Genomic DNA, 26,963 nt, shown 5'->3' with positions numbered 1-26,963 from the left:
AACTACTAGCGGTAGAGTGAATAATAACATATCCATTTGATGGAAGTTATTCAACCACTGAAATTCCTGGTTAGGAAGAACCTACCACAGGAGAGAATCAAGGGGAGTGTAGCAGGATGAAGAGCGCACAGCCAGAGGGATCTCAACCATGGACTGCGGAGAGCCATGTCTGTAGCGGGTAGGTGCTGCAGGCGGGCAGTTGGAAGGTTTGGGCCCTAAGGTGAGAAAGGGGGGGGGGGACGGGGAGAAGCGAGGCTCCCTTTGTCTGCAGGTGGTGGGAGCATTATTTCCTGGTCCCCGCCTTTCCCCAACGTGTATGCAAATCTGCCAGACGGCCAGTCCGCCCAACTCATCCCCTGCTGGGCTGCACCCACAGCCCCCTGGCAGCACCAGGGCACTGAGGGGTGACTTCCGAAGTAATTTACTCCCTTCCATGATCTTCATCAGCAACCGCACACTTCAGCCCTTCTAATTACACAAATTTAAGAAAATCTTGAAAACACTAGTTCTAAACAAAGCCCCTAATGTACACCCCACCCCCAAACGGATTGAGAACCTTTATAAAGAAATTCAAGGGTTGGCACTGTGGGGACAACCAGGCCCTTCTGCAGGCCGTGTCTTCTCAGGCCACGGAAAACAGTCACGGAAGGCAGCTAAAGCCAGAGGGTGGGAAGGAACCTTGCGGGAGCCAGGAGAACTGGGTTCTGATCCTAACTCAGCCCCTCTGCAAGTTAGTTGTTCTTCTTGGGCCTGGCTTTCGTCCTGTGTGAAACGGGGCTAAAATGCGCCTGTCCCTAATGCCTCGGTGCGGAATCCCTAGAGCTCAAGCCAGCGTAAGGGCAAGCCCAGTGTCCCTGACGGCTGTGGGCGACACCGCCCCAATTCCGCAGGCCTCGGCGCTCTCCTCGACCGCAAGAATAACGTGGCCGCCGAACAGCAGGCGCCCGGGCCGAGGGAGCCCAGAAGCTAGGCGGAGCGAACTGACCCGCGGGCACAGGCGACGCCGGGCGGGGGCGGGCTCGAAGTCCGGGGAGCCCGCCCTCGCGTCCAGCCCCTCCCGGACGGGGGTGTCACGCGGGCGGTCACGTGGCCGCACCCGGAAGCGCGCCGGCGAGCCCGGCGGTCTGGCGGTGAAGGGCGGCTAGCCGGTACGTGGTCCGAGCGCCGCCCTCCCGGTCCCTCCGCGGGCTGCGGGGCTCCCTCCGAGGCCCCCTGCGCTGCCCTCCCGGAAGTGGGGGCGGGCCCCACCATGGCCGCACCCGCCCCGCCCCGCCCCGCCCCGCTGGCCTTGGGCCCTCTGCTTCTCCTAAGTTTCTGCAGCCACGGAGTTGGGAGGGAACCCCAAGCCGGGCCTTCTTCCCAGGGTAGCTGTGAGCTTCGCGGGGTTTTGGGAGGGGCTGCATAAAGTGTGGAGTGCGGGGCAGACAGGAAGGCTGCCACGTCTCCTGGGCCCTCCAGCCCGGCAGGGGGAAGGCGGGGGGGGGGGGGGGGGGGGGGGCCAGACGGAGCGGAGCGGGTTCAGGCGCAGAGGCCTTAGTGGCGGTGTGCTGGGGAAGGTGGCGAAAATGGGGGCTGAGGGTTTTCCTCAGGTTGGCCCGACGCCATCTGGGCCTTCAATGAGTCCTGTGTTGCCTCTTTAGAGCAAGATAGAACAGGGAAATCATAAAATGACACCAGTAAGGTTCTCTTTCAACAGCTTTTTGGAATAAAAAAGGAGAACCTAATGTCCACTGAAAAGCATTTCCATTTTTTCTGGGAATATGTCATTTAGGCCAGTTATGCCGGTGATGTAGCAAGTCTCACTTATGTTGCAAAAGATGCTGAGCCCCTAAAAACCCTTTTGTGCTTCTTATTTGCTTACAACGTTTGGTTTCCTAATTCGGTTACACCTTTATATTGTTCCTGCCTCTTATCAAAATGTGAATGATTCTGGAACCAGTTTAGTTCACCCTGTTATTTGACAAAGGGAGGCCGGGAAATAAGAATAGTAAATAAGCCCACGTTCATGTAAGAGTTTGCTAAGGGATTCCTGCCTGGTTATTCTGTCTTTTCACTATAACCGTATAGGGAGGCAGAGCAAGGGTTTCTGTTTCACAGCAGGAGTTTGAGGCTCAGAGAGGGTTAAGTGCCTTGGTCAGGCCAAAACTAGAACCCTGTCTCTGGCACCTTTTTTATTGGTTTATTTCATCCTCCTGGGATATCACTCCCCTTCTCCTGGGACTGCTTCCCTGTGGGCCTGGGACGGCTGTGCTGTGTGTCTAGTGACTCATAGCAAGCCCCTTGGGGCTGCTCAGGGCAGGTTTGCAGACCACACCATGGCTCTGAGTGACCCACGTGAAATGAGAGTGCCTGGAAGGAAACAGTAGGTGGGAATTAATGTTTGTGGGCATCTGCTATGTCCAAAGGACTGTGCTGGCTGGTTCCTGTTCCCCATTGTGGGAGGCCAGGGGTGAGCGGGATACAGGCACTGGGCACCTCCTAAGCAGACTGCCAAAGGGCCAAAGAGAGACCTTCACCAGCCTGTCCTCCCAGAAATGGGCAGCAGTCGGATGAAAGGCTCTGCTTGCCCTCATGACCTCTCTGTTTTAAGCATTTACAGGACCTGAGATGCTGTGCTGCCGCTCTCCATAAGCTAGTCACCGAGTGTGTCTACTGCAGCCCTTTCTGAACCCCTGGCTGTCTGGAGGCTCTGCTGTGCTCCTTGCCAAGGTAGATGATCCTGCCCGACCTGGCAGGTGGCACCCACCCCAGGGCTGCTTTGGGGCCATGGGAGGTGCACAGCATGAGGCAGGCAGTAGACTGAGCTTTCCCTGACTCCGCAGAGCCCTGCCCCAGCTCTTCCTCCTGATGTCACCTTAGCCTATCTTCTCCTTCCTCCCCTGCATCCGGGCTGTCAAGGCCTGTGACTCCCAGCTGTACCTCTTGAGTCAGCCCCTTCCTGTCCTGGCCTGCGCCAAGGAGTGGACCCTCGTTACCCCACACTAGGACAGCCGGCCTCCATCACCTTAACCTCACCCATCCGTGACCAGTGTGTCACTCCCTACACCCTTCCCAGCCTACAGGGGGCTCTCTGCTCCTGGCCACACATTCTGCAGCCCTCCATTGCCCAGCACACACACTCTCTTCCCATCAGGCTGGCCCCTTGAGCCCCTGTCTTTGTCCCCCTCACCTGGGTGTCCCAGAACAGTCTCTTCCAGGCCCACCTGCCCTTAGCCAGCAACCTTTATTTCGTATTCAGTTGCCCTCCGTGTCTCTGCCTTGTGTTTTGTGGTTCCATGGGAATAGGCTGCACTCTGTCACTGGGGTGGAACCACCTTGAGGCCAGGTGCTCTGAGTTAGAGTTGATAAAGCAGCCGGAGATGTGGGAGGAATTCGGTAAGTGCCACTAAGCTGGGCACATAGGGGATCCTGAAGAGTGTGACGGAGTCCCAGACCTCAGGATACTATGATCCTGTGGAAATTGGACATCCACCCGTGGGGCAGTCAGAGCAGAGTCCCCTAGTCATTGTCACGTCTTAGCACACAGATAGCGTGATCATGCCCGTGTGGCTCACTGAGGCACAGAAGATGTGAAGCCCCTGCCTGGGGTTTTCTCAGTTGTAGGCAGCTGGCCTGAGAGCTCTGGCCTCACCAGGCGTGGTCAGGCTGTCCCAAGGGTTGAGAGGTCAGTGTCTTGCTGTGTCCCAGGAATGAAAGGCATAGTGTGGGAAGCTCTGGGTTAAGAATCTCCCCACTGATGAATAATGAAACACATTTTATATAATCAGGCATTAAAATGTGCCCCACAGAGGGTGTGTGGGGGGTGGGGGTGGGGAAGGTGCTTTGGAAGAGCCAGAGACGCTGGGGGATGAGGCTGAGAAAGCTGCAGCCAAGCAGGTGTGAGAATGCACGGTGGACAAGGTTAGGCAGCCTCTGTTTCTACCCAGAGCACAAGCAGCTTGTTAATAAAATTATGTAATCCTGAATCCACTCCTCATGGGCTTCGAAGCTTGTCTTCTGGAGATGTGTTTGCCTTGGGGATATCTCTGAACTGCCTGAAGGGAGGTGCACTGGCCTCCCTGCATTCTAGGCCAGGCACTGACCGTCTGCCGTGAGCCATGATACTGCCTGCCTCTTCTATGTCCAGATCGAGAGCTGGGTCCTTCCTTACACTTGGTGCAGGTAGGCCCATGGTAAGTCTGACACTTTGGTGAGAGGCTGGAAAACACAGAAGCAAGAGCCCCAGCCTTAGGCCTGGGTTTAAATCCCAGTGGCTCTGCCACGCCAAGCTGTGCTAGGTCCTGCTCTAAAAAATGAGAATAACCAAAGATTCCTACCTCATCAGGTTGTGGTGAGGGTCTGACGAAATAACACCAGGAAGGCCCCTGTAGTTGTGCTGGCTCAGTAGGTATCTGCTGGGATTGTGATCGTTTTCATTACTCAGGCCGAGCTTGTGGATGAAGGGGCCAGGAGGTGACCTTGAGCTTGCTTCTCCCTGTCAGATGAAGTGTGTTTTGGTGGCCACAGAAGGTGCAGAGGTCCTCTTCTACTGGACGGATGAGGAATTTGAAGAGAGTCTGCGGCTGAAGTTTGGGCAGCCGGAGAATGAGGGAGAAGAGGTGAGTGCAGGGCAGGGGGAGGATGGGAGAGAACAGCACAGAACTACCAGGAGGTGGGTGAACCTGTCCACCCACTCCTGGCCCAGCCTGAGGAACTAACAGGGTGGTGCATGTGGCCCAGCATCCTAAACACCCAGCTGCTCATCCTCAGAGGTTGGCCTCTTGATGCTCTCGAGTTAGTGACCTCACCCCTACTCCACCAGGGCCCCCTAGGCTACATGAGAACAGGAGGAGGAGGTAGAATTTTAATCACACAACAGAGAAATTTGGTGCCCTCACCTTCTCTACTTAAAAAGTTTAGCATAAGTTTAACACATTAATTTCTTAAATAACTATACTAAGGTATAATTGGCCTACTATACAAAGTATACAGTTTGAGATACACACACAATTGTGATTCTATCACAATCAATAAAATAAACATACTCACCATCTCAAAAGTGTGTGACCCCTCCCTCACCTCCCCCAAACTGGGCAACCACCAATGTGCTTTCTGTCACAGTAGATGAGTTTGTATTTTATAGGCTTTTATATAAATGTATTTTATAGGCATGCGGTATATTCTCAGGGTTGGTTTGGTTTTGGTCTGGCTTCTTTCAGCATGATTTTGAGATTCATCCATGTTGCAGTATCTATCAATAGTTTATTCCTTGTCGTTGCTGAGCGGGAGGTAGTCTACTGTATCAGCACACCACAGTTTGTATATCCGTGTACCTGTTGATGGTGACTGTGTCCAGTTTTTGACTCTTAAAAATAAAGCAGCTGTGAACATTCACGTTCAGGTCTTTGTATGGACATCGCCTTTCACTTTTCAGGGGTAAAATACCTAGGGCACAATGGCTAGATCGTGTAGGTATATGTTAACTTTTTAAGAAACTAGCAAACTTTTCCACAGGGGTTGTATCATTTCATAGTCCACTCCTCATGTATGAGAGAGCTCCACTTCCTCCGTATCCTTGCTAACCCTTGGCAATAGTCAGTCTTTTTCATTTTCACCATTCTACTAGGTATCGATTGAAATCTCATTGTCTGTTAATTTTCATGTCCTAATGATTGATGATTTTGACATCATTTCATGTGTTTATTTGCCATCTGTATCTTCTTAAATTGAAATCGGTCCAAATTTTGCCCATCTATGTCTTGGGTAGGTTATTTCTTATTATTCTTAATGAGTTTTGAGAGTATTACATATTTTGGATGCAAGTCCTGTATTAGGTACAGGTGTTTTGCAAGTATTTTCTTCCACTCTGTGTTGCCTTCGCATCCGCTAACCAGTATTTTGCAAAAAGCAGAAGTTTTCTTTTTTTTTTTTTTAATTTTTTTTTCAACGTTTATTTATTTTTGGGACAGAGAGAGACAGAGCATGAACAGGGGAGGGGCAGAGAGAGAGGGAGACACAGAATCGGAAACAGGCTCCAGGCTCTGAGCCATCAGCCCAGAGCCTGACGCGGAGCTCGAACTCACCGACCGCGAGATCGTGACCTGGCTGAAGTCGGACGCTTAACCGACTGCGCCACCCAGGTGCCCCCAGAAGTTTTCATTTGACAACTCCAGCGTATCCATTTTTTTGCTTTTAGGGATCATGTTTTTGGTGTCATATATAAGAAATCTTTGCCCAACCCAAGATCTCAGAGTTTTCCCTGTATTTTCTTCCGGAAGTTTTGTCATTTTAGGCTTCATGTTAGGTCTGATGATCCATTTTGAATTTTTGGATATGATGGCAATTATGGATTAAAGTTTATTTTTTGCATATGAATATCCAGGGCAACACTGAAATATTACAGCTTGGAGATAGTTGTCATTTTCCACTAATAATTTCTACTCTATGTTTTAAAGGGGTAATTTATCTTGGACATTTTTTCCAGGTGAATTTCGTATTAAAAATCTTTGCAGGGGAAGCAGTAGAGAGCGTTCTTGCATTTCTGCAGCAGCACAGACTGGTGGCCTGCCAGCCCCCTCCTCGCTCTGCTGAGCTTAACTACCCGTTGAGCCAGTTCCACCTCAGCGGGTTAATCCACTTCAACATCACCGATATTCTTGTCACAGTCTTTAGGAATAAAGATATCAGAGATCATGACATTTTAGTGGTTTTATTTAAGCTAAAAAACAAGTCTATTTGTTAGGCTCTTTTATTTTTAGCAGTCAATACATATAGTTTTTTTTAGGAATTTTTATATATTTTAGTTCTTTGCTATTTCAGTCAGGTAAATGTAAGAAGCAAACCATCAGTAGACCTCTATATCTCTGGAACCTGCCATAATATTGACATAAAGGCACACAGTATAGAGGAGATGAATGAATAAATAAAATAAAAGAAGCAAATTATCTGCTGGTGTTTATCTTCCTCTTTATCAAAAACCTTGGAAAGGAGCAAAATCCTGATTTTTCAGTTCCTAAATGACTAATGTAAAGAAAAAATTGTCTTTAAAGTTTTATTTTTTATGTATACGACACATATTTTTTTTCTGATTCTATAAATAACATGAATTAATTGTAGGAAATTTGGAAATACAGAGAAATCGTTTTTAAATGACCCATAATTCTAGCACCAGACCTATTAGCTTTTCTATGTATTTCCTTTGGGTCTTTATCTTTTATATGTAGTTGGGATCATACCACATTTACAGTTTTATTTCCTGTTTTTTTCCATTTGCCATTATATCAAAAGCATTATTCTTTTGTGTTAAATAGTCTCAAAAGCATAAATCTTAATGGAAGCATTATATTCCAGTGTATAAATAAATGTATCATTTATTTAACCATTTTTCCCATCCTGGGCATGTATATTGCTTCTACTTTGCTAAAACTATGGCTGTAGGGAACATTTATGCTTGAATTTGATCCCACATCTCATTATTTCCTTAGGATAATTTCCTATAAATAGAAACGTTGATTCAGAAGCCATTCACAGATAATGTACCACTTTATAATTCCAAGTAATAGTAATTCCTTTACACTCTGCCTACACCAAATATTTTCATCTTCCCCAACCAAAAAAAAAAAAAAAACTCTTGCTTTGCTACACCTGCAGAAAAAGCTGCTACTCTAAAAATGAGTTGCTGTACACACAATCTACATTTTTAAGTGACTTTCTATTAACGTAATTTGTTGATGACAGTCCAAGAAAATTGTGGCATGTGAATAATTTAACAAACATTTGCCTATGTGGAGGGATATTCATTCAACAAATATTCATTGAGAACCTACTGTGCTCCAGCCTCTGGGGGTGAAGCCATGAACATAGCATGATCCTGCTCTCGTGGAACTTCGGGCCAAAGAGGGAGGGCAGACAGTGAACCCAGTGGCAAATAAACTCATGAGTGCAGGTAATGATAAATGGGCTGAAGAAGTTAAACAGAGAGAGAGGTGGGGAGCAGTGGGGGCAGGGTGGCCTGGTGGTGAGGAGCCATCTGAGCTGGGGCCTGAGTGATGGGCAGAAACCACTGCTAAATCCTGACTGACAGACTCCCGCAGCAGCTGGACACAGCTTGGTTCCCGAGCGCTGAGGAAGTTGGGAGAAAATACCCGCCACAGTACTGCGTCTTGGCCCTGTTGTAAATGCTGTACTTTGCCCCTGGCCGGTTGCCTATTTTTCTTTTCAAGACAAGGTCTTACTCCTCTCCTTTCAGATTTCTCAGGCTCAGAGTTGGGACTTGGCTTTCTCCATGATTCAGGTCTCCGGAGATCACTGTAGGGAAGGTCACCTCTTCTTTCTTGTCATTCCAGTATGGAGGGTTTGAGTGGTGACCGTTCTACTGGCTTCATGCCAGTTGTAGTTGCAGATTGTCACCAAATTTGTCCAGTTTCTCTTTGGTTTTGTTTATTTATTTTGTTCCTTCTTTGCAAGGCAGAGAGAATGGTTGAAGGAAGATCTTGTAGAAGTAAAGGTTGGCTTGTGATGGAAATAGGGAAAGTATGGAAGCATAAAAAGGGGGCAAATCACTCATATTCTCTCTGCCAGGAGGAATAACTTTAATAGTGTTGCCTTTCTTAATATTTTCTCAATACTTTGTTTTTTCTATGCATTTTAAAATACAGACCATTCACTTTTTTGTTTTAACATGGCATCATAGCAGAGGAATTTTCCATGTCATTGAAACACTCCAGTATTTTACATAGCTATATATTCTTCCACCGTTAAATGGACTATTATTTATCTGTTTCCCAGGCACTGGGCATTTACACTTTTTACAGTTGTTCACTGCTGTAAATGATTCCATAGTGAACGTCTGTATGTGTGTGTCTTTGCCCCATCCCAGATCACTTTCCTTAGGATATGTTCCCCAACGTAGACCTACTGCCAACAAAAAGCATGGACTTTGGGTTATGTAGAGAACTTCCTTAAAGTCATTCAGTTCTCCCATTAAATGCCCCAGACATTCCACTGTGGAGATGTGGCCTAATTCCTTAGTGTTTCCTTCTAGATTCAGAGCCTGAACAGCAGAGTCCTTGCTACAAGGCTTGGGTCTTTTCCGTGCCTTTGTCCCCATGGTCTGGCACTCTGAGCAGTGTGACTTCCTTCCCCTCATGCAGCTTCCCGCCGTGGAGGACCAGCTCAGCACCCTGCTAGCCCCAGTGATCATCTCCTCCATGACCATGCTGGAGAAGCTCTCAGATACATACACCTGCTTCTCAACAGAAAATGGCAACTACCTGTATGTCCTTCACCTGGTAAGCGTGTAGCTCTGGGGCCCATGTTCCTCTTCCCTCAGTTGTGTGGGCTGTCCACATGCCTCTCCCTGATCTTGAACTTTAGACTCCTTCATAAGGCAGAAATTGCACCCTCTCAAAGTCCCCTGGGACCTAAGCCTCCCCTCACTGTCCTCAGGGATCAGGACAGGGGAGGGGTCCCCTGGGGCTGGCTGACATCAGCCCCCTCTGCCTACAGTTTGGAGAATGCCTGTTCATTGCCATCAACGGAGACCATACGGAAGGTGAGGGCGACCTGCGGCAGAAGCTGTGTGTGCTCAAGTACCTGTTCGAAGTGCACTTTGGTCTGGTCACGGTGGATGGCCAGCTCATCCGGAAGGAGTGAGTCCTCGTGGCGGTCCCCTCTAGATCCTTTGCTAAGCACCCTCTCAAGGCTGTGCAGGGTGTGTCCGGCCTGTGTGAAACTGGCCAGTCACACTCTCCCCCTGGCTCCTTCCTGGTACCTTCCCGGATCTCTCAGGCTGGCTTCGTGTCATATGTCTGTGTGTGAAGGAAACTGAGAAGTGAAGTGATTTGCTTGGGTGCCCAACTCCTGATTCCATGCCCATCCCACTCTATGGCCCCGGCCACAGCCCGGACTCGGCCCTTCTGTACCTAGAGGGCCCTCCCACTCATTTGTTCATGTTGCGTGAGCTCGCCTGGCCCTGACTGTCTTCTAGGACTATGCCCCTTTGGTTGAAGGTTGGGACAAGCAGCTTTCTCATGGGTCTTTCCTGCTCTGCCCCCAGGCTGCGGCCCCCAGACCTGGAGCGGCGCATGCAAGTGTGGGAGCATTTCCAGAGCCTGCTGCAGACCTATGGCCGCCTGCGTGAGCAGGAACAGTGCTTCGCCGTGGAGGTGACTACTGGGCATGGGAGTCCTCAGGCCAGAGGAGTGTCAGGTCAGAGGGCTGTGTAGCTTTCAGGCCACGTTTTGACACACACATCCCCATCATGAGTGAGGTCATAGGCAGACCCTCAACCTCGTGCATTTAGAAGGTTGCGCCTTGTTGTGGCCACGTGGTGGGTTGGACACCCTGATGGGGTTTCCTGAAATAAAACAGATCCTAGATACAACAGACTTTTTCATGTCATTCTGAGCTCACAGTAAATTGTGGAAATTTTAAAGGTCCCCTCAACTCTGACCATCCCCTCCCCCCAAAAAAGTTATACTGAGCTGAAACTAGAGTGGAAAGCAGTGATAAATAAGCAGCACTAAAGGCAAGATTGTCTGAGTGTAGATGGTGATAACACCACCACCAGAAGACTAACTTAGGCCAGCAGCACTGGGGACTGAGCCCAAGACTCCCTGGTCAAGCCCAGACCTGAGGAGTTCAAGTGGTCACTGCCGGTAGACTCCCGGGCTCCCCGTAGAGACAAGCACAAATTCTCTCCAGAGTGGCGGTTCTCACACTCCAGTGTTCATCCGAATCATCTAGAAGGCTTGCAAGATAGGGGTTGTTGGGCCTCCCTTTTCTCATAGTTGGGGGGGGGGGGGTTCTAGAATTTGCATTCCTGACAAGTTCACCAGTGACGCCGATTATGCTGGTCCAGGAACTGCCCTTTGAAAGCCACTGCTTTAGAGGACAGGTTAAGAGCAAACGAATATGAGCTCACAATTAACAGTCAGATGCACAGGGAAATGAGCCACCACGAGTGAGAGGAAAATCAATCACCGGTAGATTTAGATCCCAAGGAGCTTGATATCCTGGAATTATCAGGTACAGAATATAAAATAACTGTGAAATATTTAAAGACATAAAAGCCGGAAGAGAACCCATATAGATATTTTAGAAATGAAAACATAATTATTAAAATAAAAATCTCAAGGGATGGGTTAAATAGTAGATGAGACGTAACTAGGAAGAGAATTAGTGAACTGGAAAATAGATCTGAAGGATTCATTTTCACGCCCCGCTTACTCACTCTTCTGATAAATGTATAGTACCCACTGTATTCTAAGAGGTGTGCCAGGCCCTGGGAATAGAGATGAATAAAGACACAGTCCCTGCCCTTGAGAGGAGATGAGCCAGACATATATACCTGAACATCCAACAAAGCATTCTGGTTGTGCCATATTGGGTTTCCTGTCAGAATCCAAGGTGGCACGAAGGATGACATGGTCACCTCTTCCGGAGACATCCGGAAGAGCTTCTTGTAGGAGCTGGCCTAATGCAGTTAAGATAAAATCCAAACTCCTTCCTGAACCTACCAGGCCCTGTGTGATCTGCCTCCGTGGATCTCACCCCAGCCTCATCTCGTGCCTCTCTGGCCTTGCTCACTGGGGACTGACCCCCTGGGACTTCTTTCCATTTCAAGAGTGCTTGACATTTAATTCTGTCTAGTAGTCATTAGCTACATTTGGTTATTGAACATTTGAAAGGTAGGTAGTCCAAATTGAGTTCTGCTATATATGTAGAATACAGACTGGATTTTGACGACTTAGTACAAAAAAAGAGCATCAAATGCCCCATTAATAATGCTTTTATATGTTGAAATGGCACGATAAATTACTAATATTAATTTCACCGGTTTCTTTTTACTTTTTTAATGTAGATTACTAGGAAATATTAAATTATGCATAGGGCTTGCCTTATATATTGGTTGGACAGCACTGTTCCAAACTCTCTCCCCACCTCAGGGCCTTTGCAGATGCTCTGTTCTCAGCTTGCAGCATTCTCCCCCTCCGCTCGCTCTGATAGGATTTCTTGTTCTTTAGATAGCAATTTAAAGGTCCCTTCTGCAGGGACATTTTCCTTAAATACCCTACCCAAGTAGGTCTCTGCTGTTCATTACCGTGTGTTTCCTACACAGCACTTATTAGAATTGGCTTTAATCTTGTCTGTTTCCTTGCATATTATCTGTCTCATCCACTGGAGTCTAGTGACCAGACCATAAACTGCAGGAAGGCAGGGACTGTGCTGGTCTGAGTCTCCCCGTTCCCAAGTGTCTGTCACAGAGCACGCACTCAGCATGGAGTGAGCGAATGTACCCACCAGCCAGGACCTGGAGCAGGAGAGAGTGGTCGGTGACATGGTTTCCTTTCCCTTCTCACCCATGGCCAGGCTGTGGAGCGGCTGATTCACCCTCAGCTCTGTGAGCTGTGCATAGAGGCCCTGGAGCGGCACGTCATCCACGCTGTCAACTCCAGCCCCGAGAGGGCCGGCGAGGAGGCCCTGCATGCCTTCCTGCTCGTGCACTCCAAGCTGCTGGCTTTCTACTCCAGGTGAGCCCTGGTCCCAGCAGGCAGTGACCCAGAGGCCCCCCAGCCCCTCCTCCTTGCCCCTTATTCCTCTACCTGAAAAGCACCACCTCCCCAGCCAAGAAGACCTTCAAGACCCATCTCTTCCATGAAGCCTCCCCAGACTCTTCACTTTGTGACCCCTCTCAGCTCATTCCCTTCTCTGAATTATGTCTTTCTGGAACACTGTCTCCAAATCTGAATTTTAGAACTTCCTGACATGCTGTTACTGGTCCCTGGTGATTTCTCGTTGGTAGTTTTTCTTCTTTAACACAACCAAGTTTTATTTTTAGAATTAATGAATTGGTTACTTTTATCTGCACCTTGCCTTTCTCCAAGAAGGATGCGGTCAGCTGACATGTTCCCAAACTCCTTGAGGTCAGGAACCGCGCTACGATGCCCTGCCCCATGCACCACTGCCCCGTGCCCCAGGCACGTGCTGACAGCTGCCTGTTCTCTCTGCAGCCACAGTGCCAGCTCCCTGCGGCCAGCCGACCTCCTCGCCCTCGTTCTCCTGGTTCAGGACCTCTACCCCAGTGAGAGCACAGTGGAGGATGACGACCCTCAGGTCTTAGACCAGCTCCCTGGGCAGCTCCAAAACCCCCCCTCTGGAGCACGCTGGGCAGGCAATCTAGGGAGGCCGTAGTTCAGGGTCACAGTACTCGTCCTGGGGTTGGGCTCGACTTCTGCTGCTTTCAGATGTAAAGGAATTCTAGAATGCAGTTTAGTCGGTGAAAAGTGCAGATTTTTGGAGTGCTTGCCGCTCTAAGCCTCGTGTCCCTCATCTGTGCAGTGGGACAGGGTTTGGAGGAGTGAAGGGGACAGTTTACCTAGAGCCCAGCAGTGCCTGGGGCGTCTGGTAAGTGCTAGCCAGCACCTTCGCTTGCTGCCATCCCCATTATCCTCAGTGGTGGTGGTTTGATTGTCAGTGTGTTGGAATTTCTGTAATTTCTGTAGTCTGGAGACAGATCAGGCTACCTAGAGTTGAAACCTCTGTGGAAAGTGAGCTCGCCCGTGGCTGCCTTGTTGTGGGAGGCACAGAGGGTTAGAGGCTGTGCTCTGAGGTGTTGGGCTCTGTGGGGAGGAGCTGGTCAGACACGCTCTAACTAGGTCTTCCTTGACTATGGCAGCCTTGTCCACGGAGGCCCCGGAGCAGCCAGAACATCCCCATGCAGCAGGCCTGCAGCCCTGGTTCTGCAGCCCCCACCAGGAGGAGTTCTGCAGCAACCGTGTGTGGTGGACCCACCCTGCGGAGGGGAGAGGGGCTGGGGTTGAGCCGCCTGTGGGAGGGTCTCCTGGCTGTCAGCCCAAGACACCCTCTTGCCTCCCCACCCCCCCCCCGCCCCCCCACGCAGGACACAGACAGCTTCTCCCTCCCTGAGGAGTACTTCACACCAGCTCCTTCACCTGGAGAACAGAGCTCAGGTGAGGCCCAGGGAGGAGGAGGAGGAGGGGAGGGGGGAGGGGCCCCTTGGCATCACCTTGTGAGGGCACAGGGGCAGGTGCAGAGATTCCTAGAGCCTGGTGCTTCCTGTGGGTCCTGCTCTGTCCACCAACCCCTGCCCCCCTGGCTCTGGCATGAATTCAAGGATGGCCCTTCAAATGAGTCCTAAAGCTTTTTGTGACAAATTGATTTCATTTAAAAATTTATTTACCATAAGGTATATTCTCTGCCTTTATTTTCTTGTAATCAATTAATAAGTAACTAAAATTAATAATCATTTGATTTCAAGTATAATGACTTAAATTATAAATAGAAACATTTCTGTACTTTGCTGTTTTTTCCAGAGTATTTGGGTGGGTAAACAATAAAAAAATATATACATTCAAAATGTTGCTAACAAAAAAAAAATTGACAACATTGCTTAGAAAAAACAGATAAGCCAAAATCTGTAGTGTTATAGTCCCTCTGAATGGGCTCACATTTATCTGTGAATTTCTTAGGGGAAAAGGAAGGATCATATGGTTCATTTCACCTGATAGAAAAAAGCCATGATTTCAGGAGAAGAAACTTCTCAGGGACTGAGTTTTGAACGGAATTTACTGTGTGGTACCCTTAAGCCACCAGTTTTCAACATTGGCTGCACATTAGAATCATGCAGGCAGCTTCAGCCAGGCCAGTTAAGCTATATAGTCCACAGACTGGGCCCCAGGTGTGAATACTTCTAGAAATTTCCCCCAAGAAGCCAGTGAGCATCAGAGTGGGAACCAGTACTATGCACAGATTTAAGTTAGAACAGTGGTTCTCAGCCCTGCTGCACAGGGGGCTGGCTCACCTAGGGATCTTTAAAAACTGCTGAAGCTGGGCCTGCCTGTGCCAGAGATTCTGACTTAATTGGTCTGGGATGTGGCCTGGGCATCAAGACTTTTAAAAGGTCTCATGTGCAGCCACAGTTGAAAACCAGTGGGTTAGATGTTCTTAACTTTAAGTCCTTGGATGGGCTCCAGGGAGCCTGGGACCCCTGAGGTCATGCACCACCTCCTATAGGCTTGCACATTTCTGAGGGTCCTTAGCTACCCTCAGCTCTCTGAGCTCTCCATGAGCCCAGAGCACATTGAGAAACACTGCTTTGGGGTGATCATGGAAGCTCCTTTCTTCTTGCTGCTCCCTTCCCTCATTCATCACAATCCTCCTCCTGGCCTCTTTCTCAGTGGTTAGACTTTATGCCTCAGAGCTGTAAATAATGCCATTTCAAAGTGCTTGGAACTCACCGCTTACAAATGGCTTGAGTTGTACTCATTCATTTGTAAATCAGGTGTTTGAAAACATGCAAACAGGCTTCCCTAGAGAAACATGATTATAGATGACCGTTATTTGCAATGAAGTATAAGGGAGAAGGATGTTATTACCAACATGTAATATTTCAGATAGGTAGTGGGTTCAGTAAGTTTCTGTGAGCTAGGCTGGCAAAGGAAATCCAGCTCATTTCCCTACACATAGTAGGTGCTCCGAGTTTGCCAACTGAGTAACTGGGGAAATGTGACTGCCGCCTCCTGGTGAAGAGGTGCTGTGATAGAGACCTGAAGGAGTCTGGAGGGTGGATTGGAGGAGGGGATTAAGGGGCCCACGTTGGGAGGGGGGTTGCTGAGGAACACACCTGGCGCCATTGCCAGGTCCATCCTCAGGAGCTTGGACCCAGCAGCCGGCCCTGGGATGAGCTTTCTCTTCCCCAGGCTGCTTTAGCCCTGAGACTGCAGAATTCACCCTGCACTTCCGGTTTGGGGTCCCTTGAGCAGGGCCATGCTGCTCCGGCCCATACTAAGTGCTCTTGTCCCTGCCAGGTACTCCGCCCCATCCTCCCCTCCTGACATGCTGCTGGGCCATTATTCACATTTTCCTGTTATTCATGTTATGTTATTACCTATGTCCTGTAGGCAGCACTGTCTGGCTGGATGGGGGCACCCCACCCACCGATGCTCCCCAGATCCAGGTGAGTTTTTCCTGGGGCAGGGGTGGGGAGGGGGCGGGTGGACAGAGCTCATCCCAGAGGCAGGGGCCAGGCAGGTGCTGGGCGAAGGGTGACCTCAGCTCCTGAGAAATTCCACCTTCCTCACACTTGTTGGGAGTGAAAGTCCAGCTTAAGTTTTAATACTTTTTTAAAATTAGATAGTAAATATACTTATTGTAGAAAAATTGGGAAATACAAAAGTATGGAAAGAGCAAAAAAGCACTCTGAATCCTCTCCCAGATGTTAAGTACTATTATGATTTGGGGGTGTTTCCCTTCTAATCTTCCCTATGATTTTATATACGTGCAATCACATATGTATGTGTACTTACACACTGCATTTTTTTTTTCATTTACCAAATCTGAATCCTAATGTACTTCATTACACTTTTTTCCTTAAACGTTTTTCCATTTACTTAGCACTGGTTTTTAAGGATTAAGAGTCCATCATATGCCAGGGTGCCTGGGTGGCTCAGTCGGTTAAGCATCCGACTTCGGCTCAGGTCGTGATCTCACGGTTTGTGAGCTCAAGCCCCATGTCAGGCTCTGCGCTGACAGTGCGGAGCCTACTTGGGATTCTCTTTCTCCCACCTCTCTTTCTCTGCCCCTCCCCCATTCTCTCTCTCTCTCTCTCAAGATAAATAAACTTAAAAACAAGAAGTCGGTCACGTGCCCGTGCTCCTTATTTAGCAGAGCGGTGGCACAGCTGGTGTGCTGTCTCCAGTTATTTTGCTGTTCTAGCTAGGACTGCTGTGCCATCCTGATAGACAACGACTTGTGGCAGCTCTGCTGATCTCAATGTTCTGCTTTTTCCCCACCAGAGGCTTTCTTACTCACTTAGTAAGGCTGGGGTCCGGCTCATTTAGCCCATCTATGCCTCAATTTTCCTCCATGGTACTGGCCGACCGATGCTCTGAGGGTGGGTAGAATAACAGCGTTATTGAAATGCTTTTGTCCAAGTGAAGGCTTGGGAGGGAGCTCCCCCCACCCCCATTTTTCCTGCCTTTTCAGTGTCTCTTCTACCACCTTCCCCAGATCCTGTTGCCCATGGCCCCTGCCTGCCCTCCAGACCTGACTCTGGGCAGCAAGGCTCAGAAGAAACAGGGAGACAAATAGTAGCAGCCCTGGAGCCGCTGGGGCCGCTGTGACAGAGCTCGGGGACTTTTAAGAACTGGATTTCTTGGAGCTGATATATTTATCCCCATGGTTCACAGGGAGCACAGAGAATGGGCAACCATGGGTAGGTATGTGAGGCAGAGGCCAGGCGGCTCCCCCACCGATGGCTCTTTTCTCCACAGATCGCTGAAGACACCCTCCAGACCCTGGTCCCTCACTCCCCGGTCCCTTCCAGCCCCAGAAGGATTTTCCTGGATGCCAGCGTGAAAGAGAGCTATTGCCCTATGGTGCCCCACACCATGTACTGCCTGCCCCTGTGGCCCGGCATCAACATGGTGCTCCTGACCAAGGCATGAGCAACCCCCACATGCTTCGGCAATGCCCCAGCCTGGGCGCCTTCCCCACAGGCTGCCCCGTTCATCCTGCCCTGTGCTCCTTCCCTTAGTGCCCCAACACCCCCCTGGCCCTGGTCCTGTACCAGCTGCTGGACGGGTTTTCCCTCCTGGAGAAGAAGCTGAAGGAGGGGCAGGAGGCCGGGAGCACCCTGCGGTCCCACCCCCTCATGGGGGACCTGCGCCAGAGGATGGACAAGTTTGTCAAGAATCGTGGGGGGCAAGAGATTCAGGTGAGACCTGATTCCCAGACATGCCGGCCTCCGGGAGAGGAGGCAGGGCCTTCAGGAGCCTCTAGGCCTTGGCCCTGCCCCACCGTAGGTGTGTAACCCTTGTTTCCCCCAGTATGAAATGATAGCAGAAACTTAGAGCAGCATTTTCAGAGCATTTTCACGTGAGTTTGGCACAACACGAATTGTAATTCCCATGGTATAGAGGAGAATGGAGCTCACCTAGATGATGGTTTGGCCGAGATTACTCAGCTGGTGGGACCAGAGCCTGGCCTTAGGACTCCGTGAGGGCTGGCCGCCTGCCCGTGGCACCCCTCCCATTGTGTCAGGTCACACGGAAATGCAGGACACAGCCTACCACCCTAGGCGGGGCGGGGAGGAGGCTTAGAGCCCAGGTCAGAGATGAGGTCTAACGATGCTAAGTAAGCAGCAGCAACAGCACAGGCTATGCCGGGAGCCTAGAGGAAGTTCAGGAGGGATAGACCACCCAGGGGACACAGCTGGTGGTGCTTGGGTCCGTCTGAGGACCTGAGATGCGCTGTGGCTGCAGTGCACGTGGGTCTGAAATGAGAAGAAGGATCAGAGGAGGCCGAGCAAGTGAGCAGAGCCGAGACCCAGGCAGACCCAGGTACCTCTGAGGAGTCTGCCCAGCATCTCGCCATGCTGCGGGCCATCACAGCACTGGGTTAGAATGCAGAGTCCCCCTTTGAGGAGCTCACCCACCTCAGCACCCCGGCGCCTGCCCTGTGTCCACTCCTCTTTGGTGCACTCACCTGTCACTCTGAGAGTATTACTTTACATGTCTGTACCAGCTAAGCAGTGAGCCCGGTGCCTGCCACACAGATACTGCTCTTTAAAGAAGTGCCTGCTGAGTGAATAGAATGGTGTGTTAGGGGGTGCAGAGAGCTGGGGGGGACCTGGTGGAGAGCCAGCTTTGTGTGAAGGCAGATGTGCTCTGAGCCTAAATACAGAGCAGTCAGGGAGCGTGGGTCCCTCTCAGAGCTCAACATCGCAAGAGTCTCCCCTGGACCGCACTGTGGGGACATCATCAGGAAGCTGATCTGTCTTCTGTCCTCCTACAGAGCACCTGGCTGGAGTTCAAGAGCAAGGCCTTCTCCAGGAGCGAACCCGGATCGTCCTGGGAGTGAGTGGGGGCCTCTGAGGATGGGGGGAGTCGTGTGGACAGAGGGACGGTTTCCTCCAGGCCAAGAGGCAGAGAATGCTCAGGAAGGTGCTTATGAGGGCCGAGGGGGCTTCAGGACAGTGGAGTCCAGTCCTAGATGCTGGAGGGAGGCTGGGAAGCAGAGGAGTTACAGGTGGAGGCGAGAGCCTGGAGAACTTAACGTGGGACAGAGGCTCAGCATTGTGCCCAGCTCCAGCACTGAAGGGCGCACTTCCCTCATTTCTCGATAAAAAAAAAAAAAAAACCATAGAGGCGGGGGGTGGGGGGGAGATTCTAGAAGCTTCAACCCAAGTACACAGGCACCACATTGGCGGAAAACCGGGGAGCTGCCCTGTCCCTCTGAGGGCAAGGGTGTGCTTCAGCAGCTGTCTGTTGCCCGTCAGGAGCAGGGGCGACTCCTGGGATGAAGGGCGATCCTAGGTGTGTGTCCTCGGCACACCTGCGACAGCCCACCCTCCAGGGCCCTTCGTGCTGTCATGCTCTCCTCTCTCGGTGTCCAGGCTGCTTCAGGCGTGTGGGAAGGTAAAGCGGCAGCTTTGCGCCGTCTACCGTCTCAGCTTCCTGTCCGTGGCCCCGGGCCTGAGAGGCCCGCGTCTGCCCCAGCAGCTGCAGGACCAGGTGCAGACACTCATGCAGTAAGTGTGGGTGTGGCGCCTGGGTCACCAGAGTGGGAGCTGGGGCCCCGCACCACACCCTGCCTCCCCTGCTTCCTCGGCAGAGAAAAGCTGACGGACTGGAAGGACTTTTTGTTGGTGAAGAGCAGGAGGAACATCACCATGGTGTCATATCCTGATGCCTGAGCCCCAAGAAGCCCCTCACGTCTGCCTGTCCCCACCACCTGCCACTCTGAAGGACTGCTGGCTTTCTGGAAGGAGTGTATACGTTCCACCGCCTCAGCTTCTTCAAAGAAAAATGATAGGAGATGTTGTCATGGGTGTCTTGTCCGTAGGAACACTCCAAGGCTGAAGCTTCACAAACCCCTGCTGTCCCACAGTTGCTTCTTAGCTTCAGAGAGCGTTTATGTTGACGTCCAGCCAGCGGAGTGGTAACAGGTGTTGCAGGCGGGCAGGGGTCCTGGGGTCAGGGAGGTTTGAGAGGCCACGTCTTCCTTAGAAGTCGCAGTACACAGTGGGACATGAAGGCTCTGAGGAGGCCTGCACCGAATATGTTTATCCCTGTTTAAAAAACCATCTGCAAGACCTGTTTGACCCTTTTATTCTGGAACACTAGTTTTATCAAATACTAATTTTCCCTGGAACTTTATATAAGGAGTCTTTCCTGTATTAAGATCTCTAAAGTGTCAGGCCTTCAATCTCCCAAGACTCTTGCCTGTGGTATGCGGGTGAAAGGGATGACAGAGGCCCTCGTTAGCCAGCAGCCACCACCCTGCCATGTTGGCTGTTCCCCTCTCCAGTGGGAACCTTCCAGCTTCACAGGTGATGTGTGGAGAGATGAACAAAACCACGCCGAGGTGTTTGGGTTGGGTAGTCAGCTAGGCTCATTCATTAGCTAGGTAACTCTGCTCTCACACCAGCCTCACCATATGTAAGATTTAAACTCATCCCTCATGAAAATGATAAAATACAAACAATACCCTATTGCTCTTAGGTCCAGAATTCCCTGTGTTAAGTGTGCTAGTATCAAGGGATCCATTTTATTTGCATCTTAGAATTTCTCAGCGCTGGGGAGTTCAGAGGTAAAGAGATCCAGGAAAACAGGGACACCAGGGGTTGACTGACAGGGCAACCTGTGGGGAGAGGAGGGCTTGGCGGGCCTGGTCTCCTGACTCCACTGCTTAGCCTTGCTAGAATCCTAGGTGGAGGACAGAGTAGCACCTTCCCTGGTCCCTGGCTTTATGAGCACCTTAACTCTGACCTTCACCTACCTAGAAGACTTCCCAGGCTTGGTGCATTTCATCTATGTGGACCGCACGACCGGCCAGATGGTGGCCCCTTCCCTCAGCAGTAGTAAAAGGACTTCATCAGAACTGGGCAGGGGACCGCTGGCCGCCTTCATCAGAACCAAGGTAAGCATTGCCCGGCCCGGGTACTCTGCACCCCTGTCGGACAAGATGTGCGGCCTGCCCCCTGCTCAGGAAGGACTGATGCCCCACCCTTGGGGCTCCCATGAGGCCCCAAGCGCACCCCGCCCCCCTTAACCGGTACCGTACTCTTCTGTCAGCATCTGCCCCCAGCTGCCCGTGACTTCCTAAGGCTAGCAGCCGGTCTTTGTCACTCTAGGGCCCTGGCCCTCGGGGCCACGTGGGCACCTTCCTGGGTGTCTTCTTATATGCTGCATAAGCACATCTGGGCAGTGGGTTCAAAGGGGGAAATGACCAGGACTTAAAATTGTGCTTGGCTTAAATAAATTCCAGTAAGTATTTGCTGAATTAACTCACGTGGGAGGACGAGACACAAGGTCAGTCAGTTTGGATACAGGATTTAACAGGAGGTGGTTTGTACTGAAGAACCATTCCCTGGGGGGTCCTGTATTCATTCTCCTTAACTGACTATTTCATAGCAAACTAGTATAGGTATATTTATATACTATGTATATAGCATGTAGCATAGTATATAAACATATATTAGAGTTGTCTAAAGAAAGTATATGCCAATGGTTAAAGTAAAGAGGGCATCGGAAGGCCTGTGCCGGCTCTGCCTTTCCCTGGCTGTGGGGCTGAGGTATTACTTAGTCTGAGGTTCTGTGTCCTCATCTGTAAAAGGCTAGTGATACTATTGACGTCCTGGAGTTGCAGAGATTACAGATGCATGAGATGCTGCATGTTGACTGTTTAGCACAGTACGTGGCACAAATGATACAATTCATTGAGCATTTGCTGGTACCATCCTCTTCACCCATCTTTCTGGAAGTTGTTGGAGTTCTCTCGCCACATTTCTTTTCACTGTTTTTCTGTGCAGCTCCTTGTCCTTGGTTATAATTGCATATTCTGTGTATGCAGTGTGTTTACCCACATTTTCACTTCACTTTCCATCTGATGCATTTCCTCATGTCATTAATTCTTTATAAACATGATTTTTAACAAGTCCACAGTAGTCCATCATGTGAACGTAACATAATTTCCTTAGCCATTTCCCCAACGTTGAGCATTTAGATTGTTTCCAGGCTTTCGTGGTCATAAATAATTCTGCAGTGCACACCTTTGTGCGTCCATCTTTGTCCTCATCTCTGATTCTTTTCTCAATATGGATTCCCAGAAATGGAATTATTAAGGCAAATGGGAGGAATGTTTTTAAGGTTATTGATACCTGTTGTCAAATTGCTTTCCTGAAAAATATAGCAAATCCATGTATTTGTTTGCAGATGTAATTAGACATGACATTGTGGTCTGGCTTGCAGTGAATCATGTACACCTTCCGCTAAGCTTTTTGGTGAGAGAGCTCATCAGGCCTTTTGCAGCCCTGGGAAATGGGGGACCCAGGCTGTCCAGGCTGCCCTCCCGTGGGCAGTTCACAGGCAACATTAGGAAGTCCTTGAATGAGGCAAGAGAATATCGCCCGGGGGATGTAACCCATATGAGCACCTGGTTACTGTGTTTCTGTCGAACTCCTTGGTGAACCCTAGTTGGGACTTCACCCCTGAAGCAGAGGACATGCCTGACTCAGGGTACTCAGTGTGTTCCAGCAGTTCACCAGCACCTTCCTGGCACAGAACCTATGCCAGAGTTGCAGGCCCTGGAGGGGATGGGGAGGGGGGGAATGGGTGGCCACACCTTCATTTCCTGTTCTACTAACTTAACAATGCCCTTGGGCGATTTTTGGGGTCTGGTGATCAGTTTACTAACGGATGGCTTCGGTGTAAAGTTACTTCACGTGTTTTTATGTATATTTTATTGTCACAGTGTTTGGAGGGGTAATCCGTCCTAGTCCATCCATCCAATAATTTATTTCTGAGCTCCTGCTCTGACCCAGGTCACGCCCTGACACTAAGGAAAAGGGGGAGAAGGAGCAGCCGCTGGCCTACCGAGAGCTCCTTCTCTGAGTGCTTTTCTTCCAGAGGCCAGAGCCTGAGTGAGCCCTAGCCCCACTGTGGGGAGGGGGCTGGCCCCGCAGGCCATGGTGGGCAGGGCAGCTTCGAGCACTTTCCCTGTTTCCCCAGGTTTGGTCTCTGATCCGGCTGGCCCGCAGATACCTGCAGAAGGGCTACACCACGCTGCTCTTCCGAGAGGGGGACTTCTGCTGCTCCTACTTCCTGTGGTTTGAGAACGAGATGGTGGGTGTGGCCAGGCCTGGGGCCAGCCATCCTGAAATGCTCTTCTCTCTGCTGACTCTGATACTCTTCTTTTGCTCTCTGTTCAGTCCCTCTGTCTCTTCATCAATTCTTGTCCCTAGTGGGACTGACAGGTAAGCACAGCCTTTGGGACCCAGATCTCAGAGGTCCCACTTTCATGTGCGCCTTGTGACCCCTCCACCAGCCGTCTGAAAAGCTCAGGCCGTCAGGCAAGGCAGCGTCCAGGTAACACGTGGACGAATGGGTGTGTGCCCCTTGAGAAGGGCTGCTCGGGGTCTGGTGATCAGCTGACAGCCGCTCTTAACGAAGCATGGCACACTGTCATTCCCAGGGTAAAGGCGGATAAACTGAGGTTCAAAGCAGTGAAGCAACCTGCCCGAGGTGAAGATGACAGTGTGGCCTCCTATTCCCGTATTTCTCTCTCTAGACTCACTGTTTCAACAGTGTAAGCACAGGTCATGGGAGCTTGGTGTCTCTCTCTTGCTCTCTCTTCTCTTTCCTGTTTCTCTTTGTTTTGTGTTCCAGCTCTGTAGGGGCCATTCCTTCTGGCCTGAGAGCGATGGCCAGTGCTTTCCGGAATGTAGGGTGCTTACTGGGTCCCTCACCACTCTTCTGGCAACCTCACATCCTCCCATGGGCCATGGTTGGGGGCGAGTATCACTGGCCCCATTTTACAGATCGAGACACTGGTGCCTGGAGATTAAACTCCGTGGCCAGAGCCACCAGGATCATAGATGATGAAGCCAGAGCCCAGACTCGGCTCTCCTGACCTGCAGGCTCCTCTTTGCACTCGGTGCCCAGGATGTGTGTACAACCTTTACCTGGGTTTCTAGGGGGAGACAGGGCTTCGTGTGTGTGGCTGGCATGACAGAGTGACAGACTGAAGCAGAAGTGTGGGGGACAGAGCTGGCTGTGGGGGCTGCCTGCACCTGTGCCGTCTTGGGCAGCCACTTAATACGCCAAGGGCACCTCACCCACACGATGGGCCCCACAGTGCCCAGGTGGGCATTGGACGGAACCCCGTGACCAGGACTGGGACACAAGCTGCCCAGCAGGTCTTAATTTCCTTCTCCTCCTCATCCTACCCTGGAGATTTCTGTCACTTCCAAAACAGGGAGTTGGGCCTTTTGATAATGTGTTGCCCTTCTAGACCCTGCATGACACCTCCTTGGGTCGCCTTCCTGGCAGCCTTCCTGAACCCATGCTGGCCACTGACCCAGGTGCTCCCATTGATGGAAGTGAGGGCTACCACACGTGGACCAGGCAGGACACTCGGAACTTTATATACGTCACCTCCAGTGTTCACTGGGCGGTTACTGTTATTCCTACTGCACAGATGAGAAAATGATGCAAAAAGAGGTCCAAACAGCAAGCACTCACCAAGCAGGGCTGAGCCAATCCTTGAACATGGTGTCTGACTCGTGCCCATGTTCTTTCCACCGTACCTCCACCTCCCATTCAAGACGTTTCTCCTCCTCAGGGGTACAAACTCCAGATAATAGAAGTGCCCGTCCTCTCGGATGACTCGGCCTCCATCGGCGTGCTGGGAGGAGACTACTACAGGTGACCCCAGTTTACAAGACTGTTGGGAAGAGTGGGTGCCCAGATAAGTGCCACTCCCCCATAGAGGAGCAGCTCCTCCTTCAGGAATGCCCCCCTAGAAGCTCCTTCCTGCCCAGCCCCGTGTTTAGTGAGAGAGGGGTGGGCGCAGAGCACACCCAGGTTTCTGCCCGTCTCCTGGTTCCCACACTCTCGGCAGCATCTGCCGGCATCCGCGCTGGGGCCCTAGGGCTTCCCCGCTGGCTCTGTGGCATCCCTTAGCTTGGACACTGCCATCACCAGACCCACACGGGGAACCCTAGGGGGTGGCCCGTGCAGCCTGGGGCTGATCCTCCTGTGGTTAGGTCAGCGAGGGGCGGGAAGGCTTTGCCAGCCAGGTGCTGGGGCCTCGCGAGGTGGCAGTGCCTGTGCCATGCTGGGAGAGACCCCTGGTTCTGGGAGGGCTGCCGGTGGCCTCGTACCTGAATCCTGTCCCCCGTCTTCCTCCAGGAAGCTCCTGCGCTACTATAGCAAGGGCCATCCCGCTGAGGCTGTCAAGTGCCACGAGCTGCTGGCCCTCCACCTGTCGGTCATCCCCACAGACGTGCTGGTGCAGCAGGCCGGCGAGCTGGCCCGGCGCCTGTGGGAAACCTCCCGCGTCCCCTTGCTCTAGGCCAGGGCACAGTGGTCCGGCGCGGTCTGTGTGTATCCTGGTCCCCTCGTATAGCACTCACCTAGGGATAGCACAGTCCCCGGGGTCTCTTAAACCCCTTAGACTAGTCTCCCCTCCAAGTAACAAACCCCCAAATCCTTGTCTCTGGAGGAGGAGGGAGGCCAGAGAGGGTCCCTTGGTCTCCTTAAAACAGTAGTGGCTGCGAGGTTAGAACTGGGTCGGCTGCTTTCAGAGCTGCCTCTCCATCTATGCCCAGGAGACAGGAAGTCCCCAGTGCCTGCAGGTGTCTGAAGATGCCTCCTCATGCTGTTGGAGTGGAGAAAGAGCTCCCTCAGGAAGCCATTTCCTTCTCCAGATGAAAGGTGCCGCCCTAGCCGGGCTGCGATTCACGCTGTGCCTCTTCCTCCCTACGACCCTGGGCAGGTTTCCTCCACCGATAGCCCCTACCTCTCAGGGTGGCCATGAGGGCTGCCGGACACGTGGCAGGTGCTCAATAAATGCTGGTGGTGGTGGTTCAAGCCAAACATGCCTGGGCTCCTGGGCTGTCCTTGGTGCCCAGCAGTCTGGCCCCTTTGCACCCTGCTCTGTCTCGACTCCTTCCCAGCTCCCACTCAGAGGTTTGTGTCACTTGGGCCTGTGGATCCCAGGTGTAGGTTTTTGAAAACATGCCAGCCGACCCCTGTGTGCCCTGGGTTGAGAACCCCAGCCCCGGGTGGTGCAGTCCCTCTCCTCTAACCTAGAAGCTCCCACCCCAGGAGACACACAAGAACAAGAGACCACCAGAGTCCTGGGACTGGGGAGCGTCCGCCGCAGGGATGAGAGAAGCGCCATGGCAGAAGTAGGCACCCAGGCCCCCTGTATGACATGCTGACAGCAGCCAGGCCTTCGGGTCTCTAGTCTTGAGCCGAAACTCATGCAGAGAAGACTGTTCTTTTCTGTTAAGGGAATAGCTGGTGGAGGTGGAGGTGTGGGGGGGAGGACAGAGGTACTGAAAGAGTTAGAAGGACATCTCACACTAACGTCCTCAGAAGGTGGCAGTGAGGGACATTGTCAGCTGAGGTGACTGGGTCTGCATTCCTTCATGATATCTTGACTTAATGAATGGAGATTTCAAACCTCAATTGTATAAGACCCAGAAGAGCACGAAGGGGAAAACTAAGTGTAGAAGCCCACTGCTCTGTAGGGTATCCACTTTTGTCCCCTGATAGTTTTCCTTAATTTTGAGCAGCTACATGATGTGACACATCTGGTTTAACCAGTCCCCTGAATGTTTTGATATTGTAACACTGGGGTGGACATCCTGCATCAGATTTCAGCAGAGATTTACACATGGTGTAAACCTGGAGTGTCAGGGTGTCTCAGTCACAAGTAGAAGGTTCCACAGAAAGCTCTCCTACTCAGATGCACCTTCTCCACAAATTCTCCCAATTTTAAGATGCATTTCTAATAGTGGGTTTCTAGAATACTGACAGATGTCATAGCAGTACAGACACTCAACTCCTACGGTGCTTTTTTCCTACCGTAGAGAAGTGGCCTGCTAGCCAATGGGCAGAGAACAAAGGAGCACCTGATACAAGGCAGGCCAGAGGGTACCAAGGAAGGGTGTT

The 26,963-nt window shown here is 51.1% G+C and overlaps 1 protein-coding gene across 10 annotated transcripts in view; it reads left to right on the top strand.

Moving 5' to 3' along the window:
- The first annotated feature begins 1,104 nt into the window (after positions 1 to 1,104).
- Positions 1,105 to 26,963, top strand: part of HPS1 (HPS1 biogenesis of lysosomal organelles complex 3 subunit 1) — a 32,305-nt gene continuing 6,446 nt past the window's right edge. The window contains exons 1-21 of one of the 10 annotated variants that reach the window (XM_047073267.1): positions 1,105 to 1,148; positions 2,591 to 2,709; positions 4,424 to 4,598; positions 9,132 to 9,269; positions 9,487 to 9,629; positions 10,037 to 10,145; positions 12,352 to 12,512; positions 12,993 to 13,095; positions 13,658 to 13,756; positions 13,883 to 13,952; positions 15,903 to 15,958; positions 17,274 to 17,441; positions 17,537 to 17,716; positions 18,796 to 18,857; positions 19,397 to 19,531; positions 19,615 to 19,680; positions 20,778 to 20,922; positions 23,013 to 23,126; positions 24,625 to 24,707; positions 25,194 to 25,384; positions 26,882 to 26,961. In XM_047073267.1, coding sequence (XP_046929223.1) covers positions 4,437 to 4,598; positions 9,132 to 9,269; positions 9,487 to 9,629; positions 10,037 to 10,145; positions 12,352 to 12,512; positions 12,993 to 13,095; positions 13,658 to 13,756; positions 13,883 to 13,952; positions 15,903 to 15,958; positions 17,274 to 17,441; positions 17,537 to 17,716; positions 18,796 to 18,857; positions 19,397 to 19,531; positions 19,615 to 19,680; positions 20,778 to 20,922; positions 23,013 to 23,126; positions 24,625 to 24,707; positions 25,194 to 25,356 — 2,157 coding nt within the window. In that variant the 5' untranslated portion in view covers positions 1,105 to 1,148; positions 2,591 to 2,709; positions 4,424 to 4,436 and the 3' untranslated portion in view covers positions 25,357 to 25,384; positions 26,882 to 26,961. Of the gene's footprint in view, positions 1,149 to 1,170; positions 1,365 to 2,386; positions 2,710 to 3,851; positions 4,162 to 4,423; positions 4,599 to 9,131; positions 9,270 to 9,486; positions 9,630 to 10,036; positions 10,189 to 12,351; positions 12,513 to 12,992; positions 13,096 to 13,657; positions 13,757 to 13,882; positions 13,953 to 15,902; positions 15,959 to 17,273; positions 17,442 to 17,536; positions 17,717 to 18,795; positions 18,858 to 19,396; positions 19,532 to 19,614; positions 19,681 to 20,777; positions 20,923 to 23,012; positions 23,127 to 24,624; positions 24,708 to 25,193; positions 25,881 to 26,881; positions 26,962 to 26,963 lie in introns of those variants that run through there. The other 9 variants (XM_047073270.1, XM_047073268.1, XM_047073269.1 and 6 more) reach the window with 9 other exon arrangements.

The sequence above is a fragment of the Lynx rufus genome, unplaced genomic scaffold (genome assembly GCF_022079265.1).
Source record: "Lynx rufus isolate CCGP_SWC_20201006 ecotype Redwood Valley unplaced genomic scaffold, mLynRuf1.p SCAF_11, whole genome shotgun sequence".
NCBI lineage: Eukaryota > Metazoa > Chordata > Mammalia > Carnivora > Felidae > Lynx > Lynx rufus.
The sequence above is the reverse complement of the archived record's forward strand: the minus strand, read 5'-3'. Positions and strand labels throughout refer to the sequence as shown.